Source organism: Oncorhynchus mykiss, chromosome 15 (assembly GCF_013265735.2).
Source record: "Oncorhynchus mykiss isolate Arlee chromosome 15, USDA_OmykA_1.1, whole genome shotgun sequence".
Classification (NCBI taxonomy): domain Eukaryota; kingdom Metazoa; phylum Chordata; class Actinopteri; order Salmoniformes; family Salmonidae; genus Oncorhynchus; species Oncorhynchus mykiss.
In genome coordinates, this window is record NC_048579.1 from 61178141 (window position 1) to 61199080 (window position 20940).

Here is a 20940-nt window from a genome sequence, read left to right on the forward strand (position 1 = left end):
CTCAACCCCATAGAAAATCTTTGGAGGGAGTTGAAAGTCTGTGTTGCCCAGCAACAGCCCCAAAACATCACTGCTCTAGAGATCTGCATGGAGGAATGGGCCAAAATACCAGCAACAGTGTGTGAAAACCTTGTCAAACGTTTTCTGTAAGTCTTCACCTCTGTCATTGCCAACAAAGGGTATATAACAAAGTATTGAGATAATAAGTACTTGGTCAATAACAAAAGTTTTTCCACCATAATTTGCAAATAAATTCATTAAAAATCCTCCAATGTGATTTTCTAGATTTTTTTCCTCAGTTTGTCTGTCATAGTTGAAGTGTACCTATGATGAAAATTACAGGCCTCTCATCTTTTTAAGTGGGAGAACTTGCACAATTGGTGGCTGACTAAATACTTTTTTTGCCCCACTGTATTTACGTCACGGTAGGCTTCCAGTTCAGTCATATCTATGTGGCTCCCTAACTAGTTAATAAAAACAGCGATTATAAATGTAACAAACAAGAAATCTATTGCAGTTATACAATATGCACTACAATCGCTTAGTCCAACTGTCTTCAAGACCATAATTCAAAGTAGCCTATATTATGAGATTGTACCTGGAATATACTGCTGTGAAAGACAGTTGAACAACTGATTTATATCAAGTCTTCCATCTAAGGAAATCCTCTTCTGATCTCCTTCCCAGGAAAAGGAAACAGGCTTCATTAAAACATTAGCACATATGATTTTTTTTGTGGGGAAAATAAAATGTAACAAACCAGGTTTCAGCATTTTGTGCAAATCCTCTACCACACATACACAACCCCTCCCTGCGCCAACCCAGTTATATTAAAGGGATAGTTCACCCAAATGACAAGTATTTGTGCCACAAATGCTAAAACATTAACATTTGGTAACAAAGCATAGACTGCTAAAAGGATAGAAACCAATGTGTAATTTTGTCATTTGGGTGAACTATCCCTTTAATATATTTTGTAACATGTTCTGGTGAAAGACAAAATGGAGTTCAGAATGAACAAATAATGAATTTGAGTCAACTTTTATGAAAAGTAGTTTAGAGAAGAGTTAGTTACATAAATGTTTTTATTTCCCTTCTTGAATCATTTACAAGTTAAAGGGATACTTTAGGATTTTGGAAATGAGGCCCTTTATCTACTTCCCCAGAGTCAGATGAAGTCCTGGTTACCCTTTTTAGGTCTGTGTCCAGTATGACGGTACTTAGAGGTAGTTTCCCAAGTTAATGCTAACTAGCGTTAGCGCAATAACGAAGTCTATGGGTATTTTCTGCATTGTTGTATTTTAGGTATTTCGTTTTAGTCATCAACACTTTCATTCGTCATTAACACATGATGCACCCTAATTTGTGGTGTGTTTACTACTGCAAACATTTGGGGATCTATCAATTTGTTCATTATCAAAATAAATAATTTGATACATTGAATTTACACCTGCTCCAGATCAAAGCATTTGAACTTTGACCTGTGCCAGATAGCCAGGACAACATTACATGAATTTAGTTGATTGGATATGCAAGTTGTGCTGACCACCTCTGCACAACTAAATCAGAGTCGCTGAAAATGTTTGACTCCTAAATTTGAATATCGATCACACACAGCGGGTGTTCACTAAAGGGTGACTATAAAAAAGTACATTTAATTAAATGTAGTTCCTAATTTAAATGGATGCATTTTGGGGAGCGATGTGAAGATCAAACATGATTTCCGATGTTCTTAAAAATATAAAAAGGCGCCATCTTTGTCAATAAAGTTGAACAGAAATGTAATTACTGTAAAATTAGACTAAGCGAAATGACATTGCCACGAGCAGCACCGCAGATATTGATATGAGCGAGATGCAAGACATTGCGCTCTCGCAGTCACACACACAGCATCTGCGCTTCATACCGTATACAGCGTGGTAGCCACGAGACCAAAAAAGCAGAGAAGTTGAGTATCACGCTTCAACACTCTTAGTTGTTGCGGAAATGGACCCAATACGCCGTCTACTTTCTGCATCATATTGCTACCTTTAAGTATTAGTAGCCTTGAATTGTCATTGACATCCATGACTCGTCCTCTAACTTGCAAAAACGAATCTGATTCTACATGACCGTTTCTTACTTCAACCACTAGAAGAAGACACTTTTCTATGCATCTTTGACACCATGAAATAATTTAGAGATATTAATTCCAGATTATCAAGGCATTAAATAGACACCAATGTATCTATGGCTCTGGGATTAATCCATGTATGGATGGCTCACCATGACAGAAGGATTACATTGTAACTAGAATGAAACTTTTTGGCTAACATGGCACCCATAAAAGACTTGAAACGTTAGAACTTTTTATACCTACAAGTTTAGCAAACCACGTTTACTTAACATTAACTATATTCATTTTTCTTCAGTCATATGAGGACACTAGGATAACCCTCAACAAATACCCTGTGTGTGGGGCAGTCCTTCTACAGTGTTTTAGACCCTGCAAATCAGTGTGTAAACATGCAGATATGATGGTCACGTTCCCCTGCTCAAACGTTGCATATCTCGTCATCGACTACACCAGATTGCTATAACATGTGGTTAGCCAATAGGTAAAATACCTATCCAAGTGTTGTAAGATCTGGCACACTTCAGCAACGCCTGGGTAGAGGAACGGCACATTGATTTAGTCACCTAGTAGTAGTCATTTCAAAAGGGGAAGTTCAGTTTTTTCAGGTTGAGTGACCATCGAACATTAAGTTGTAAAACAAACTTCCCCTTTAACAGCCCAAGCAAGGCCTAAGACGATACATGTATTATTTATATCCCTGTTCCTCTTGCCATTGGTGCCCCAATGGATGGTGACCAAACAGGAAAACCCCAGTGAAGCATGAAACCAAGAACCTCCTCATCATTCTTGATCCTGTGCTTTCAGCACAGCAGGGGTTTAACGCCCAACCCTGTGTCCACATTGTCTCTCCCATTTCCCTCCTCATCTCAGGCCTTCCCTGCCTTCATGTATGTGGGGATGGTGCCTCGCTGAGTCAGCCCCTCAAACCTCTTGTAGGTGTAGTTCAGGAACACCCAGTCCTTCGATTTGTCTGGCTCTGTCACGTTGGAAACTGAAATAAGATTGTAAATGATATACAACAGTGTATTAAGGTTAATACCAGTGTTATTGTCTCTTCCTTGCCACTAGAGGGCAACACAGAATAGGAAATTAATCTAGACCTCAGAACTGTAGGAATGTGTGAATAACAGGGTCCTATTTAATTGAAATTGGAGTTGCGCCAGAGATTACTCAAAAGATTCCTGTACACCAAAGCAAACCTGCACTACAGCACAAATGTTTCTTCTGCTTTAATAGTTTACATTTTTATAATTTCATGCTTATCGTGAAGAACTTTGAGCTGCATTTCATGTATGAAAATTAGTAATAGAGAAAAAGTGATTATTACCTGGCTGAAGGATGTCCGATTCTGGGAACTCATCAAAGTTCGATGTGTCATCAATGCTCTTGATCTCAATGGATATGGCGGCTGGTCTTTCCCTATGGAAGGAAGGCAAATGTGAGACGTTGGTCTATTTAAAACCTTTTTCCAAATGCATTTTGCTGAAACGCATCAAAGACAACCCAATGAAGGCTACGTGACTTGGCTTTTGTTGGGGATGTGATTGCAGGTTATACCTCCTTTACGATCTTGCCATCACACATGCAAGTCCTGAAGAACAAAACACATACCTGATGTGTTCCCAGTCCACAGGCTCAAAGAAGGCGTGACTCTTCATCTCCTCAATGCTCACAGCACCAACACGGTTCTCAGCGTCATTACAGTACCTGAAATGGATTCATGTTGGAGCACCAAAGCCTTTGTTTGACAAGAGGAAATCCATTGTGCTGAAATAAAATGTCTACTTCACTGCAGTTTGATACTGCATGTTTTTGTGGATGTGAATGGAATAATTCTTATGTGATCATTTTGGTAACTCAGCCTGCAGATATGACTTACAATCCAGTTATAAAGCATTTTAAGACATGGCATTACCATGTATGACCATCTTATGTCTTGTTAATGATCATGACTGAGTAACAGCTATTGAGTTAGTTTCACATTTTCTAAATTGGGAGACATAGGCCTAACATAAGACTCAAAAAGGTTCATACATGTTTATAACAAGTACTAAAGAATTATACCAGAGGCCAATAAGAGGCCAATACACTGATACATATACACACCAATGGATATCCTATAAGGTATCATATGACCACAAACCTGAGAATCAAGTCCTTGGCCCGCTCTGAGATGGGCACCTCGGGGGGGAAGACCAAGGTCTCCTTCCAGTTCATCACCTTCCTATACGTCTCCTGGGGTGTTTCAGAACAGAACGGGGGGTACCCTGAGAGACACACCAGGAAAGAATGTCAGTATGTTACAAAGTAGGAACAATGAGTTAGGATGTTATTTCAGAAAGTTAGCTGGCTATCTTTGAGTTCATAATGAAACACGGACTTGGGCATGTTGTAATTGACTCGGTTACATAGACATACCTATCAGCATCTCATACATGATGACCCCCAGAGACCACCAGTCACAGAGCTTGTTGTATCCCGTCTGCAGGAACACCTCTGGGGCAATGTAGTCTGGTGTTCCCACTGTGGAGTAGGCCTGTTGGTTAAACACAAACAGATGGGGAGACACTAATAAGTAAATACAACCCAAAGGCTACAGTATTGGGTGTGCTTGTTTCACAGCCCATGGTCTGTGGTGCTCAGAGGATCCTTAACAAAAAACACTAATGAGATCCCAGAGAGGGATCCTACTCAAAGGACCAATGAGAAGGGGGTACCAAAGATAATAGGCAATAAAATATATAGCCTCCACATGCACAAACTCTTACCAGTTGCCTCCGGTTCTTCTTCCAGGTCTCTGCTTTTCTCTTTGAGTTCATGTTTTGGAAAGCTGTGGAATATTTCAAGTTCAAAGACATGGCAGTGTTCTACCATAAAAACCACTGAATAAACAAATTATATTTTGTCTGAGTGAAAATAAAAGTGAATGATTCACAAGTTGTAAAGAATGACTCACAGAAGTCACTGGGAGGGTTGTGTGTGAGGTTCCTGTAGAACTCTGTACGGTGGGCTTTCTTCAGCCCCGTACACAGACCAAAATCAGACAGCTTTACATGGCCCTGCAGAATAGAAACATAAGACTCTCCGATCACACCTTCAATACAAAATGGTTATTATAAACATTAATTGGCCATCTGTAAGTGAATGCTTCTCTGAGCATGTGTCTGTTTGTGTACAGGGGTAGGCCTGGACCAGGCCAGTGTCTCACCCTGGAGTCCAGAAGCAGGTTATCAGGTTTGATGTCTCTGTGGATGAAGCCCAGCTGGTGGATGGAGTCGATGGCCAGGACAGTCTCAGCTATGTAGAACTGGGTAGCCTCTTCAGACAGGGTGTCCTTTTTCATCAGCAGGGTCATCATGTCACCTGCACATTGAATTGATATTAACGACACTATGCCACTAACCCCCTGTTTTTTTACATGATGTGAGTAACAGATGACCAATTAAATTAAACAATATACACTCAGTGGCCAGTTTCTTAGGTACGCCCATCTAGGTAGACCCACCCCTTTGCCTAAAAAACAGCCGGAATTCGTCGGGGTATGGATAGTACAAGGTGTGGCGGTCAAATGTTGCACTATTGGTATCAAGGGACCTAACGTGTGCCAGGAAAACATTCCCCACACCATTACCACCAGCCTGTACCGTAGACACCAGACAGGATGGGTCCATGGACTCATGCTGCTTAAGCCAAAACCAGATGCTGCCATCAGCATGACACAACAAGAACCGGGATTGGTCGGACCAAATTACACTCATGTTTGTTAATTACACTCGTTAATTACACTCAACGGAGCTGCTGGTAAACTTTAACTTGGACATTTTTGGCCAGGTTAGAGTTCACACCTCACTCTTTCAATTACAATGTGGAGAGGTTAAAATAATGAAAAACTATCTACCAAATCTATTAAATGATTGCTTCTCCTTGACATCATCATTCACCTGATAAGATGTGAAAGTTGTTTTTATTACTAACATGATGGGAAAGGTTAAAGATCCCTGCTCTAGATGGTCTCTTTGTACACTGTGTAATGTCACTATATTTATTACCAGTAATTATATCTAATAAAAAAATGGTTTGATGTCATTTGTGGAGTCAGACTGTGGCCAGCAAGAGAGACCCACCTCCAGGTAGAAACTCCATGATGAGGTAGAGGTTCCTCTTATCCTGGAAACTGTAGAACATCTTAACCACCCAGGCCCCGTCCGCCTCCACCAAGATGTCCCTCTCTGCCCGAATATGAGCCACCTGCTCCTTCTCCAACATGTCAGCTTTCCTCAAGATCTTCATGGCATATATGTGCCCGGTGTCTTTTTTCTGCACCAAGCGGACCTGAGGACAAACTTAGGAGTCACACATGAGTATGCCACATTTGAGAGGCTTAAGTGTAATTAGTTGCTAACTGCTTTATAAATGAGTGGTCAGACCAAACCATGCATTGCAAACCTTAAACTTCAGTAAAGACCATATTAATCCACAATCAATACCAGCATACACGCAAAGGTCCATATAAAGAAAATAAACTGGAGAGAGAGAGAGATATAATAACCTACCTCTCCAAAGGCACCTCGACCAATGACCTTTAGTGACTCAAAGTCATCCAGGCCCAGCCGGGTCCTCTTCAGCCGCAGGAACTCTGTTTCCTTCCTGGCGTGCTGGGAGCGTCGCATGACCTTCTGTTGAGAAACATAGGAACAGAGACACCAATAATCAGTTCCATATGGTTTCCTCTAAAATAGTAGATGTGACAAACATGCAAAGAAAGTGCTACCCACAACATTGATTCCAATCCATTATTGGAATTAAAGCCATCATTCCACACGAGTGGAGGTTTACCTCTTCATCTATCAAGCCTTCGTCATCCATGACTTTCTCCAGCTTCTTCTGCCTGGAAAAACAGAGGGGAACATGCAGGTATTCTGAAGCAGTACGCCCCAGTCTAGTTACTCTGAAACCAGTCTACCCCAGTCTAGTTACTCTGACATAGTCTGGCTAAACAGTTGTGATTGTGACGCTAGCTCACAAATGTGAGGATGCTCGGGTTGGAATAAACCCCAGCCATTTTATAAAGAACAAAGTCTCTCGTTCTCAACATAACAACCCACTATTTGGGTCCTCTTAAAAATGTAGCCTAAAACAAGCTTGCATTGCCAAATGCAAATATTCAGAACACCTGGCTGTCACATGCATGGGTGGCCTATAGGAGACACACCTCGTCTCTCGCTCCTCGTGTTGTGTCAGCAGAGTGCTGTAGAAGTTCTCCACTGTCAGCTTGGCCACGGTCACCCTCTCCCGGGTGTGGTTGCTCATGGGAAGGGCAGCTGCAGTCCCTCCCGTCATGGCCATACTATCCTATAGGGCAAAGGGAAACAATGACAACACTGACTGAGGTCCAATACACATGTACTGATATTCAACATAAGCCTACTGTACATCCAATAGCTTTTAGTTCCAGTTGAGTAATATCTGAGAGACATTGTATTGCTAATGTCTCTTACGAGCAGTGAGGAGCCTGTTTAAACTGGTCTTTGTGTAATACAGACCAGTGATGCCCACTCTAACACATCTAATGTTACTGCTGTACTATTCTTAGCATATCTTATGTAAATTCATCCAATGTAGATGGGTATAGATTGCATTTGGATGACTGTTAGTGCTATTTGGGTTGTTAAGTTAATCAGATATTTCTTGATTAAATCTTGTATTATTTGTGTTCTTGCTTGACATTTTATTGCATTTTTAGGAGCTAGTAACATAAGCATTTTGCTGCACCCGCTATAACATCTGCAAAACAGTGTACATGACCCAAAAAACATTGATTTGATGCAAGTTCACTCTTTCTTGAAAGACAGGTGCAGAGAGAGGGGCCATTGTGTGCAGTGGGGGGGAAAAAGGAATGTTAACAAACATGCAACCAAGAAACCAAGTGGTCTCCACCCTGTGTGTCAGCACCGGACAGGAAGCAACTCCCCTTCAGCATGAAAAGACCCAGTCATGATGCCAGAGGGAGGGGGACTGTCTGGGACACATACACACAGCCAAAAAGAACACCAAGCTACATGCCCTCAGCTACATCTCAATAGGCAGCAAGGAAGAGTGTCTTGGGGTGCTGGTCACTAGGGTTGAGCTCATGTACCAGGCCAATGAATCACAACACAATTTCCTTATGCCTGTTTTCATGAGTTGTGCACCAGGCTCCTGCTCCGGTTACCTAAAACTTCAACCTTGAAATTTCTTCTGCTACACCTATGCAAATGCCATTTTTAATTATACCTGTAGGTATGTCAATTTAGCAACAACATCATATTGCATTTTCCTGAGATTTAAGCTAGTAGTGATGTCCTTTGTTGTGTGGATTTCAGACATTCTGTATCTTATCACTACTCAGGCATAATTGAAATAGAGCTATTGCTGATGGCCTTACCAAAGCTTGTAAATTGTGATGTTTGATTTGAAACCAGTGTTTCGAAGGGCCCACTGTTATTTTAGCATTTTTAACTATTGAATTCCATACCTAGCTAAATCCAAAATTGAAAATGATTGGACTTAGACTCAAAATTAGAATGGAATTGAATGAAATAACGTCCTTACAATGACTCGATGTCTATAAGAAGATGCCCATGATGAAGACGCTGCTTATGTGGCGCCAGTGTTTATAATAAGGACAGTACGAGCAGGTGATAATGAATACGTCATTGCCATGATTTGTGCATTGGGGTGCGTAACAAACAGACGTAAACATGACAAACCCACAGCTATACATGCAACAAGACAAGTCTGCCAAAAATAAGAGAACTGTATTGAATGCTATCACTCTTCATAGTTGCTGATCGACGTTGACCATAATGTCAAAACTATACCGAAAAGCCCTCCCACCAGACAGACAGACGTGGCTTTAATAATAGCTTTTACCTACCTCTGTATCCTGCTCCAGATTCAATTGATGGCTAGGCTAGCTGCCTAGCCCTGCTCCAATATGACAGAATTTAGGTCCGTAAATTTTGCTACGGGATGAGGGGAAAGACTCGACGTTCGGTACTAGCGATCTAGCGTGAACTAGCTTCACACATTAAACACGGACGGTGTATGGAGAAAATAAGACTTGAGTCAATGACAACTATTTCTGATATTTAACAAGACTATCAGTACAAGGGTTTGGTAAGCGTTGCTCGTCTCCGTCCAAACATCTTCGACCTCGAACCCACCCTATAAATAGTAAAACACCCAATTAACGTTACTCCGGGAATGGACGCATTAAATACATAATGCTCTCACTCCACGTAAGTACATGCTAAATGAATGACACCTAGATTGGCCAATAGAAGAAGAAAAAATTAAAGAGATGTTTATTTTAACCAATCGCTCGTGAAAATATTTGGGGACGTAACCTAGCTATCTACCAATCAGAGGAAAGTAATATGCCTTTTTCAGGTCGGTCCATGGGTTTACCCTGAGCATACTTGCGTTCCAAGCCGCATACGTTGTAGTAATTGAAAATACAGTATAATACAGGACATTATTTAATGATCTGACAGGACTGCAATGTAGGCAGCCTCGGGAACACTTCTCACGTCTATTAAACGTTGAAGGCCGGTTTCCCAGCTAGTGAAGGAGTTTAATTATTTGCCGGGTGAATCGGGTTAGCGTTGTTTTCATTCGTTTTGAAACTGCCTCCCTTGGTGAGCCAGGTGCCCCAAGTCTGCTCAAAACAAAAGTGATGTAGGTTAAGCATGCGTAGTAATGAGTAGGATTGTATTTTCACATGCAAAGGTATTGCTTTTGAATTTAAGGGTTTATCTGCCGTCCCAATGAAAACGAGATAAATTCAAACATATATTTTTTGGAAAATAGCATGTTTCTGAATGATGCACAATATTGACAATATCACCGAGCTGCGCAGATTACCGTCCGATTTGAGCAGGGTGCGCCTCCCTCACTGAGTTCGCCCAGTCACGTGATGGGCCATAGCCCGGGTGAACCCGGCCTGCTTAATCGAATCCACTCAGATAATATCTTTGCAGATTTGGAAACGTCAGTGTTTTCTTTCCAAAGCTGTCAATTATATGCATAGTCAAGCATCTTTTCGTGACAAAATATCTTGTTTAAAACGGGAACGTTTTTCATCCAAAAATTTTAATAGCGCCCCCTAATGCATAACTGGTTAATAAAACAGGGGCATTCTGAAAGCCATCTTTCTGTGGGGCCAAGGTTTGTCTGTGTTGCATATCAAAATGTGCAGCACTAACATTCCATATAAAATGCAAACACTTGACTTCATTTTAAAATGCCATTCATGCCTTGAAATAAACAGTTAATAAAAACATTGGTACAAAATACAAAACATGACTTTCTAAAACACAACAGGGCTTGCTTGTAAAGCGTTATTATTTTCTGGCATGCAGCATGTAAAATGGGCTTCTATCAATTTAGGATAGTTGTTATTTTTACCAGTTTCTTTCAGTATGTACAAAAATGTCTACCAACAGCAGTCAGCAGACCCTTAACTAGCATCCTCAAAATAACCAGGGTTAAGAAAATGACAGCAGATGTTGACGTCAGAGCAGTGCTGTTTAATCCAAAATAGTGTGCTAAGAAAAGGACAGAGTAAACAGTTCCTTTCTGGCAGAACTCAAGGTCCTTGTGTAAAGGAACATGTGGGTTCATGGCCTCACTGAATTCCCCAAGCACCAACTTCCCAATGTCCCATCACATATTGCGAAAAGTATTTTCCACAGATTCACCTCCTTGAGAGGTCAGCTGTTCAGGTGGGCTCTTTATTTGATTTCCTGCACACATTTGCACCCTCTGGTGTGTTTATGTGAGAAAGTGATGTGATGTGAGAATGTCTTTGCTCCATGTTGTGTGGGGTCATGATTCAGGCGGTGTGGTCTGGTTGGGCCCTCCACTGCGAGTACGAAGTTGTGACTGAGCAATATCAGCCAGGGCGCTTTGGATCTTCTCCAGTAGCAAGTCCCCTCGGTATACCACCTCTTCGAGACGTGCCGCTGCATCATGATTCTCCTCCTCCAACTGCCGCAGACTGGCCGCCTAGGGAGAGGGGCAGGGAGTAAGATAAGAAAGGTGAGAGAGGGGGTGAGGGGGAAAAGAGGAAGCAAAGAAAGTTGATCAAATCTCCATACAAAATGCATAGAAATTGTAGTTATTTGAGCAGTTATTTGAGCGTTAACTCATTGAAGTAATGTGTGCCAAAGTGAGAGTGGAGAGTCAATATTCCCACCTACACTTCTTATAAGGTGATTTACCACAGCTATTTGTTTGTATGTCCGGGGCAGGGCTATGGTAACTAGAGGTCGACCGATTATGATTTTTCAACGCCGATACCGATTATTGGAGGACCCCAAAAAAAACGATACCGATTAATCGGCCGATTAAAAAAAAAATGTATTTGTAATAATGACAATTACAACAATACTGAATTAACACTTATTTTAACTTAATATAATACATCAATAAAATCAATTTAGCCTCAAATAAAATGAAACATGTTCAATTTGGTTTAAATAATGCAAAAACAAAGTGTTGGAGAAGAAAGTAAAAGTTCAATATATGCCATGTAAAAAAGCTAACGTTTAAGTTCCTTGCTCAGAACATGAAAACATATGAAAGCTGGTGGTTCCTTTTAACAGGAGTCTTCAATATTCCCAGGTAAGAAGTTTTAGGTTGTAGTTATAGGAATTATAGGACAATTTCTCTCTATACGATTTGTATTTCATATACCTTTGACTATTGGATGTTCTTATAGGCACTTTAGTATTGCCAATGTAACAGTATATAGCTTCCTTCCCTCTCCTCATCCCTACCTGGGCTCAAACCAGGAACACATCAACAACAGCAACCCTCGAAGCAGCGCTACCCATCGCTCCACAAAAGCCGCGGCCCTTGCAGGGCAAGGGGGCCAACCACTCCAAGTCTCAGAGCGAGTGACGTTTGAAACACTATTAGCGCGCACCCAGCTAACTACAGTGCCTTGCGAAAGTATTCGGCCCCCTTGAACTTGGCAACTTTTTCAGTGCAGCAAACTCTCTCCAGAAGTTCAGTGAGGATCTCTGAATGATCCAATGTTGACCTAAATGACTAATGATGATAAATACAATCCACCTGTGTGTAATCAAGTCTCCGTATAAATGCACCTGCACTGTGATAGTCTCAGAGGTCCGTCAAAAGCGCAGAGAGCATCATGAAGAACAAGGAACACACCAGGCAGGTCCGAGATACTGTTGTGAAGAAGTTTAAAGCCGGATTTGGATACAAAAAGATTTCCCAAGCTTTAAACATCCCAAGGAGCACTGTGCAAGCGATAATATTTAAATGGAAGGAGTATCAGACCACTGCAAATCTACCAAGACATGGCCGTCCCTCTAAACTTTCAGCTCATACAAGGAGAAGACTGATCAGAGATGCAGCCAAGAGGCCCATGATCACTCAGGATGAACTGCAGAGATCTACAGCTGAGGTGGGAGACTCTGTCCATAGGACAACAATCAGTCGTATATTGCACAAATCTGGCCTTTATGGAAGAGTGGCAAGAAGAAAGCCATTTCTTAAAGATATCCATAAAAAGTGTTGTTTAAAGTTTGCCACAAGCCACCTGGGAGACACACCAAACATGTGGAAGAAGGTGCTCTGGTCAGATGAAACCAAAATTGAACTTTTTGGCAACAATGCAAGACGTTATGTTTGCGTAAAAGCAACACAGCTCATCACCCTGAACACACCATCCCCACTGTCAAACATGGTGGTGGCAGCATCATGGTTTGGGCCTGCTTTTCTTCAGCAGGGACAGGGAAGATGGTTAAAATTGATGGGAAGATGGATGGAGCCAAATACAGGACCATTCTGGAAGAAAACCTGATGGAGTCTGCAAAAGACCTGAGACTGGGACAGAGATTTGTCTTCCAACAAGACAATGATCCAAAACATAAAGCAAAATCTACAATGGAATGGTTCAAAAATAAACATATCCAGGTGTTAGAATGGCCAAGTCAAAGTCCAGACCTGAATCCAATCGAGAATCTGTGGAAAGAACTGAAAACTGCTGTTCACAAATGCTCTCCATCCAACCTCACTGAGCTCGAGCTGTTTTGCAAGGAGGAATGGGAAAAAAATTCAGTCTCTCGATGTGCAAAACTGATAGAGACATACCCCAAGCGACTTACAGCTGTAATCGCAGCAAAAGGTGGCGCTACAAAGTATTAACTTAAGGGGGCTGAATAATTTTGCACGCCCAATTTGTCAGTTTTTGATTTGTTTAAAAAGTTTGAAATATCCAATAAATGTCGTTCCACTTCATGATTGTGTCCCACTTGTTGTTGATTCTTCACAAAAAAATACAGTTTTATATCTTTATGTTTGAAGCCTGAAATGTGGCAAAAAGGTCGCAAAGTTCAAGGGGGCCGAATACTTTCGCAAGGCACTGTAGCTAGCCATTTCACATCGGTTACACCAGCCTAATCTGGGGAGTTGATAGGCTTGAAGTCATAAACAGCTCAATACTTGAAGCACAGCAACAAGCTGCTGGCAAAACGCACGAAAGTGCTGTTTGAATGAATGCTTACGAGCCTGCTGGTGCCTACCGTCGCTCAATCAGACTGCTCTATCAAATCATAGAATTAATTATAACATAATAACACACAGAAATACGAGCCTTAGGTCATTAATATGGTCGAATACGGAAACTATCACCTCGAAAACAAGACGTTTATTCTTTCAGTGAAATACGGAACCGTTCCGTATTTTATCTAACGGGTGGCATTAGTCTTAATATTCCTGTTACATTGCACAATGTTATGTCATAATTACGTAAAATTCTGGCAAATTAGGCGGCCCAAACTGTTGCCTATACACTGACTCTGCGTGCAATGAACGCAAGAGAAGTGACACAATTTCACCTGGTTAATATTGCCTGCTAACCTGGATTTCTTTTAGCAAAATATGCAGGTTTAAAAATATATACTTCTGTGTATTGATTTTAAGAAAGGCATGTTTATGGTTAGGTACAGTCGTGCAACGATTGTGCTTTTTTCACAAATGTGTTTTTGCTAAATCATCCCACGTTTGGCGAAGTTGGCTGTCTTTGTTAGGAAGAAATAGTCTTCACAGAGTTCCAACGAGCCAGGTTAGCAGGCAATATTAACTAAATATACAGGTTTAAAAATATATACGTGTATTGATTTTAGAAAGGCATTGATGTTTATGGTTAGGTACACATTGGAGCAAGACCGCCCTTTTTCGCGAATAGGCACCGCATCGATTATATGCAACGCAGGACACGCTAGATAAACTAGTAATATCATCAACCATGTGTAGTTAACTAGTGATTATGATTGATTGATTGTTTTTATAAGATAAGTTTAATGCTATCTAGCAACTTACCTTGGCTTCTTACTGCATTCGCATTACAGGCAGTCTCCTCGTGGAGTGCAATGTAATCAGGTGGTTAGAGCGTTGGACTAATTAACTGTAAGGTTGCAAGATTGAATCCCCCAAGCTGACAAGGTAAAAATCTGCCATTCTGCCGCTGAACAAGGCAGTTAACCCACCGTTCCTAGGCCGTCATTGAAAATAAGATAAATAACTAACTTGCCTAGTTAAATAAAGGATAAATAAAGGTGTAAAAAAAAAAAATTGCCAAATCGGTGTCCAAAATACCGATTTCCGATTGTTATGAAAACTTGAAATCGTCCCTAATTAATATTCCAGCCAACCCTCCCCAGGCCCCACAAGCTATTTCCAAAGTAAGAGTATAGCAATACAGAATTAGAAGTGAACTATCGCTTTCACTTTAAAGAACGTACTACAATCATTTTCAACATGGGAATGGCACTCTTGTTGGTTGTTTTCCACTCCCGTTGAGTAAATTCAGCCTCCATACCTGTAGAGCTGACGTGGACTCCTCACTAGGCAGTGAGTCAATCAGCACGTCCACATCCTTAGCTGTCCGGGCAATCAGTGCAGCAAATAGTTGGGCATACTCTAGGGAAAGAAAAAACAACCCCATTTCAAATTAAAAGGTGTAATCTGTAAACTTTTCATATGCAAATAGCGCTGTCCGGTCAATGTCATGATTTCTGACAAATTGTAATATATTTGTGCAACATGAGATTAAATTTGTATCAGCAAAGTGTCAAATTACTCACATTGCTAGTGGCTAACAATGTAAGTGAATGGCAAGGGTGTGTCTTGAAATTGGGTCACCCTGTCCTAAGGCAAACACACTGACCACTATTCCAACTTGGGGAAGGTTGAACAGACTTACTTACATTGGCTAGGTTCCTTATACAAACCCCTCAGAACTGGAAGCACTCCAACTTTCTTTCAAGTGCCTTCCTATGTCCGTCCTTACCTCCAACAGCATCACAGGAGAGTACATCATAGAAATAGAATCAAGGATTCCATTTCTGTGGAGTACAACCCACTTCTGACACCAGAGCATTGTTGGTTAAGGGCTTGTAAGTAAATATTTCATTGTAAGGTCTACACCTGCTGTATTCGGCGCATGTGACAAATAACTTGTCAATTGTAGCACACGGTGGTATCCCACTTGGATCTAATATCTGACATATCCTTACCCTCAGTGGGGTTCGATGGCTGGTCCTTGTTGATTGCTGTCTGTATGTTGCTGAACGAAGCTGGCGGCGCACACTGCTGCAGCACCCCGATTGCGTTACAAAACTGATCAGCAAGCTGAAGGACATCAAAACCACATGTCATGAACATATTGTCACGAGATAATATTGATTTAACACAATCATAAGACATTCAATAACGCGATTATTTGTTAGGTCGCTAGAGTTGTATCAGCAAACCTTGCAACCAAGAACCAATAAAATATAATTTTGCCAACTAGCTAGCTGTCATTATTCAGCCTAGTCCGCTTCCAAATACTAAATCAGTCAATCTAAACGTGACATGACAATTTGCTGAGCATGAAAACAATTGTGGGGTGTACTAATAGCTAAATTAATCATACAGAATTGACTGCATCTTGAAGTTGCGTTAGCCTGTCCGCCATCTTTGTTGTTTCTCCTTCTCCTTCTCCTTGGATTTCCGGACAGACAAGACGTTTCTTAGCGGGTTGTTGCCATCCGCAGGTTGGAGTACACAACTGTTATATATATATATATACACACACACAACATATCTGATCTCCTTTCCCAGTTTTCTTTTCTTTGATTTTCTTTCACTGTTCGTTGTTTACTCCAACCTGCGAATGGCAACAACACGCTAAGAAACGTCTTTGTCTGTCCGGAAATCCAAGGATATATATGTATATATACTTGGATTTCATCATTATACATTTTTTACGTAACCTTTATTTAACTATATAATGAAATCAGTATCCGAAAGGGGAAAAGTGTCTGATAGACCTACTTATTCTAACTGGAATATAGGAGGCGATGCTATCCAGTTTGACTGTAGCGCAGCGCTTCTGATCTGAAGAACGTGCCCATACATTTCCCAGACTGCAGCAGTAACAACAGGAAGTGTACCGCTTGGCTAAGGACTTTATCGCTAAGGTAAATCTACGAGTATTGGTTTGTTTTATGTGTAATTTCACTTTTCTTATGACAGCTAAGTATATCAAATTTAAATGAAATACAATGCCAACATTAGACTCTTTCAGCTTTTGTTTGCTTGTATTTTTAGTGACCGATTCACCTGATTTCCGTAGCATTTAAATAGCTAACCTTGTTGATCCGCTAGCTGTAACGATAGCTAGCTAATATCTGACTGACAACTACCCAACTACACCATTCCGATTAAGCATGCTTGGAAGGAAAGGTAGGTTATCAGCTAGCTAAAGTACTCTGTTCGAATACTTTGCAAACATCCTTCTGATGTCCACTGGTCAGAGACAAACTCTGAAGGTTAGCTGTACCAGGGGCGTATTCATTACGCCGATTCTATTGTAAAACGTTTCCTAAACGGAAGCAAACGGGGCAGGACCTACCTTAACTTGTCCAGTAGAAACTCTCGTTTTTCTTTGTTAGCTTCCGTTTGGTTCTTAAAGGGTAACGGTTTACGTAATGAATACGCCCCTGCTGACCGGGAGATACGAGTTAGCTAGCTACTTAGGCATTCTCGTACATGAATGAGGGATCAGATCATGATGTTTAGTATTGTTTGGATATGGTGACTCTGTCAGAATTTTAGTCCATGCATTTTGACAAGCTCAGGACCTATGTGCCAAGATCTGAGTCAGGTATTTATGTAATGGATGCCAAGATGTAGCCTTGCATGATGAGTAACTTTGCCTTAGATCTTAAGTCTTCCTCTAAGTTACTTTAGGACTGATTTGATAAATATGGTTGGATCTCCTTCTAGTCTAGCACATTCTTATACCAATTCAATGCTTTCAAATCCTTGAGGGGCAGTGAGCAAGTGCACATTCTAAGGAGAAGGGGGAGAAATGTAATTATGTATTCATGTTTGGTGAGGCTTTGGAGTGACATCTTAACCTTATTTATTTTCCTTCCAGTGTACCTTTTCAAACAGGGATGACGTGTTCATTAGAAAATGTATTGTCAGACGCCAAGTCGCTGGTGGAAAGACTCCGCAACCATGACAATGCAGCGGAGGTACTTATCGAACAGACAACGTCCCTTAACAAGAGGGTGGAGGCCATGAAGCAGGTAATGCCAATGTCACTGGTGGTGCAGCTCTTTTGATTGGTGTTGGAAAGGGTACACACTTGCCTTTAACCGACGTTTGTTGAGTTGAGCTGAGTTGACTGGAGTTCTATGTTTCTATTTGCAGTATCAGGAAGAGATTGAGTCGCTGAACCAGGTGGCCCGGCATCGGCCCCGTTCCAGTCTCGTCATGGGCATCCAGCAGGAAAACCGGCAGATCCGTGACCTACAGCAGGAAAACAAAGGTAGCGTGTGTGAGAGAGTGCGATAAGCTGAAAAACAAATTCAAATCAACGTTTATTTGTCACGTGCACCGAATACAACACCTTACAGTGAAATGCTTACTTACAGGCTCTAACCAATAGTGCGGAGAGAAAAAAAGTGTGTGTGTGTGTGTGTGTGTGTGTGTGTGTGGGTAAGTAAAGAAATAAAACAACAGTAAAAAATACATTTGAAAATAACAGTAGCAAGGCTATATACAGACACCGGTTAGTCAGGCTTATTGAGGTAGTATGTACATGTGGGTATGGTTAAAGTGACTATGCATATATGATGAACAGAGAGTAGCAGTAGCATAAAAAGAGGGGTTGGCAGGTGGTGGGACACAATGCAGATAGCCCGGTTAACCAATGTGCAGGAGCACTGGTTGGTCGGGCCAATTGAGGTAGTATGTATATTAATGTATAGTTAAAGTGACTATGCATATAAGATACACAGAGAATAGTAGCAGTGTAATAGAGGGGTGGGGGGGCACACAATGCAAATAGTCCTGGTAACCATTTGGTTACCTGTTCAGGAGTCTTATGGCTTGGGGGTAAGAACTGTTGAGAAGCCTTTTTGTCCTAGACTTGGCACTCCGGTACCACTTGCCATGCGGTAGTAGAGAGAACAGTCTATGACTGGGGTGGCTGGGGTCTTTGACAATGTTTAGGACCTTCCTCTGACACCGCCTGGTGTAGAGGTCCTGGATGGCAGGCAGCTTTGCCCCAGTGATGTACTGGGCCGTACGCACTACCCTTTGAAGTGCCTTGCGGTCGGAGGCCGAGCAATTGCCGTACCATGTAGTGATGCAATCGGTCAGGATGCTCTCGAAGTTGCAGCTGTAGAACATTTTGAGGATCTGAGGACCCATGCCAAATCATTTTAGTTTCCTGAGGGGGAATAGGCTTTGTCGTGCCCTCTTCACGACTGTCTTGGTGTGTTTGAACCAATCTAGTTTGTTGTTGATGTGGACACCAAGGAATTTGAAGCTCTCAACCTGCTCCACTACAGCCCTGTCGATGAGAATGGGGAAGTGCTCGCTGCTCCTTTTCCTGTAGTCCACAATCATCTCCTTAGTCTTGGTTACGTTGAGGGATAGGTTGTTATTCTGGCACCACCCTGCCAGGTCTCTGACCTCCCTATAGGCTGTCTCGTCGCTGTCGGTGATCAGGCCTACCAATGTTGTGTCGTCAGCAAACTTAATGATGGTGTTGGAGTTGTGCCTGGCCATGCAGTCATGGGTGAACAAGGAGTACAGGAGGAGACTGAGCACGCACCCCTGGGGAGCTCCAGTGTTGAGGATCAGCGTGGCAGATGTGTTGCTACCTACTCTCACCACCTGGGGGTGGCCTGTCAGGAAGTCCAGGATCCAGTTGCAGAGGGATGTGTTTAGTCCCAGGTTCCTTAGCTTTGTGATGAGCTTTGAGGGTACTATGGTGTTGAACGCTGAGCTGTAGTCAATGAACAGCATTCTCACATAGGTGTTCATTTTGTCCAGGTGGGAAAGGGCAGTGTGGAGTGCAATAGAGATTGCATCATCTGTAGATCTGTTTGGGCGGTATGCAAATTGGAGTGGGTTTAGGGTTTCTGGGATAATGGTGTTGTGAGCCATCACCAGCCTTCCAAAGCACTTCATGACTACGGACGTGAGTGCCATGGGTCTGTAGTCATTTAGGCAGGTTACCTTTGTGTTCTTGGGCACAGGGACTATGGTGGTCTGCTTGAAGCATGTTGTTATTAAGCTACTCTGTTTATTGGTTTCATAATACAGGGATATTACCAGTTGAAAAAGTACCCTGTCTGGATAAATCCACAGAAGTGTGAGTATAATGTGTGTATCCATGTCTTCTCTCCCTGCAGAGTTGAGAACATCCCTGGAGGAACACCAGTCGGCCATAGAGCTCATCATGACTAAATACAGGGAGCAGGTCTTCAGACTCCTCATGGCCAGTAAGAAGGACGACCCAGCCATCGTCACCCAATTAAAGGAGCAGCACACCACTGTAAGTGACCCACCTTCTTCTAGTGTCACATCATACTCAGGAGCTACCCTTTCCTCTTGTATTGAGGAAGTTCAAAGCAAATATTTATATAGTTTCTATTTTGACTCTGCAGGAAATGCAAGCGCACATAGACAAGATCAATGAGATGGCTACAGTGATGAGGAAGGCTATCGAAGTGGATGAGGGGAGGTTGTGTGAAGACGAGGAGAGGATTAAGCAACTAGAGGTGAGTCACACAGGTTGTCTGTATTCTCACTGTTTACTAAAAGCATTGACTGAGTACTAACAGTACTACTATTTCAAACATACTATTAAAAATGTATGCATGTTTTTTTTGGGCAGCTGGAGAACAGTGGTCTTCGTGAGCTGCTAGGGATCAGTCGAGAGGCCTTCCTAGTTCTGACGAGAGAGGAGGCCTCGGATAGCACATCCCTGTCTGCCCTGTTGACCAGCGCTGACATCAGTCTCCGGAAGAGTTAGGCCCACACCAGCACTAGCTTGGAGTGTGTGTGTATATATGCCCCCCCCCCCCCCCCCCCCCTTGTACAGCCCATGCCCCCCAATCACCTACAACCACACAAACTCCCAGAGGGCACTCAACAATGAACGAAGCCCCAGGTCATACTGCCGCCCACCTGTCACACTACAATGGAGGTATACATTAGGAAGCCTCTGAGACAAATGGGAAAATCCTCCAGCGGTGTAGTCTGTCATGCATTTTTTGTGTTGGCATGCATTGTGCTATCTGATGAGCCTGTGGGGTTTTAAAGTGTGAATGAGTGAAAGTGCTGCTGTTGAATGACAATAAAACACTTGAAAGAAACATGTTAAAGTTTGGCTAGTGCCCTCCAGAGCTGAAACCCAGTGGTGGAAATACCGTATGCGTGAACAGGACTCGTTTGAATGCACA

The 20940-nt window shown here is 42.0% G+C and overlaps 3 protein-coding genes across 4 annotated transcripts; 1 reads left to right on the forward strand and 2 right to left on the reverse strand.

The window, feature by feature from the left end:
- Nucleotides 1-1067: 1067 nt before the first annotated feature.
- Nucleotides 1068-9400, reverse strand: LOC110490503 (serine/threonine-protein kinase 38-like). Its single transcript, XM_021563925.2, has 13 exons — nt 9033-9400; nt 7329-7468; nt 6953-7004; nt 6670-6792; nt 6241-6448; nt 5325-5479; nt 5073-5175; nt 4885-4946; nt 4535-4652; nt 4260-4383; nt 3728-3823; nt 3444-3535; nt 1068-3107 (listed from the first exon to the last, which is right to left on the reverse strand). The coding sequence occupies exons 2-13, from the start codon at nt 7460-7462 to the stop codon at nt 2983-2985; spliced, it is 1392 nt and encodes a 463-aa protein (XP_021419600.1). The 5' UTR covers nt 7463-7468; nt 9033-9400; the 3' UTR covers nt 1068-2982.
- An 829-nt stretch (nt 9401-10229) lies between these two features.
- On the reverse strand, nt 10230-16276 carry LOC110490506 (mediator of RNA polymerase II transcription subunit 21). The gene is made up of 4 exons (XM_021563928.2): nt 16107-16276; nt 15706-15820; nt 15009-15109; nt 10230-11164 (listed from the first exon to the last, which is right to left on the reverse strand). The coding sequence occupies exons 1-4, from the start codon at nt 16146-16148 to the stop codon at nt 10985-10987; spliced, it is 438 nt and encodes a 145-aa protein (XP_021419603.1). The 5' UTR covers nt 16149-16276; the 3' UTR covers nt 10230-10984.
- A 114-nt stretch (nt 16277-16390) lies between these two features.
- On the forward strand, nt 16391-20853 carry LOC110490505 (FGFR1 oncogene partner 2 homolog). Of its 2 annotated transcripts, none has more exons than XM_021563926.2 (6): nt 16391-16653; nt 17616-17769; nt 17894-18011; nt 19888-20030; nt 20143-20256; nt 20373-20853. In XM_021563926.2, exons 2-6 carry the CDS (start codon nt 17635-17637, stop codon nt 20508-20510), a joined length of 648 nt encoding a protein of 215 aa, XP_021419601.1. In that variant the 5' UTR covers nt 16391-16653; nt 17616-17634; the 3' UTR covers nt 20511-20853. The 2 variants fall into 2 exon arrangements, with proteins under 2 accessions (XP_021419601.1, XP_021419602.1); XM_021563927.2 differs by lacking the exon at nt 16391-16653 and adding an exon at nt 17006-17339.
- The last annotated feature ends 87 nt before the right edge of the window (nt 20854-20940 follow it).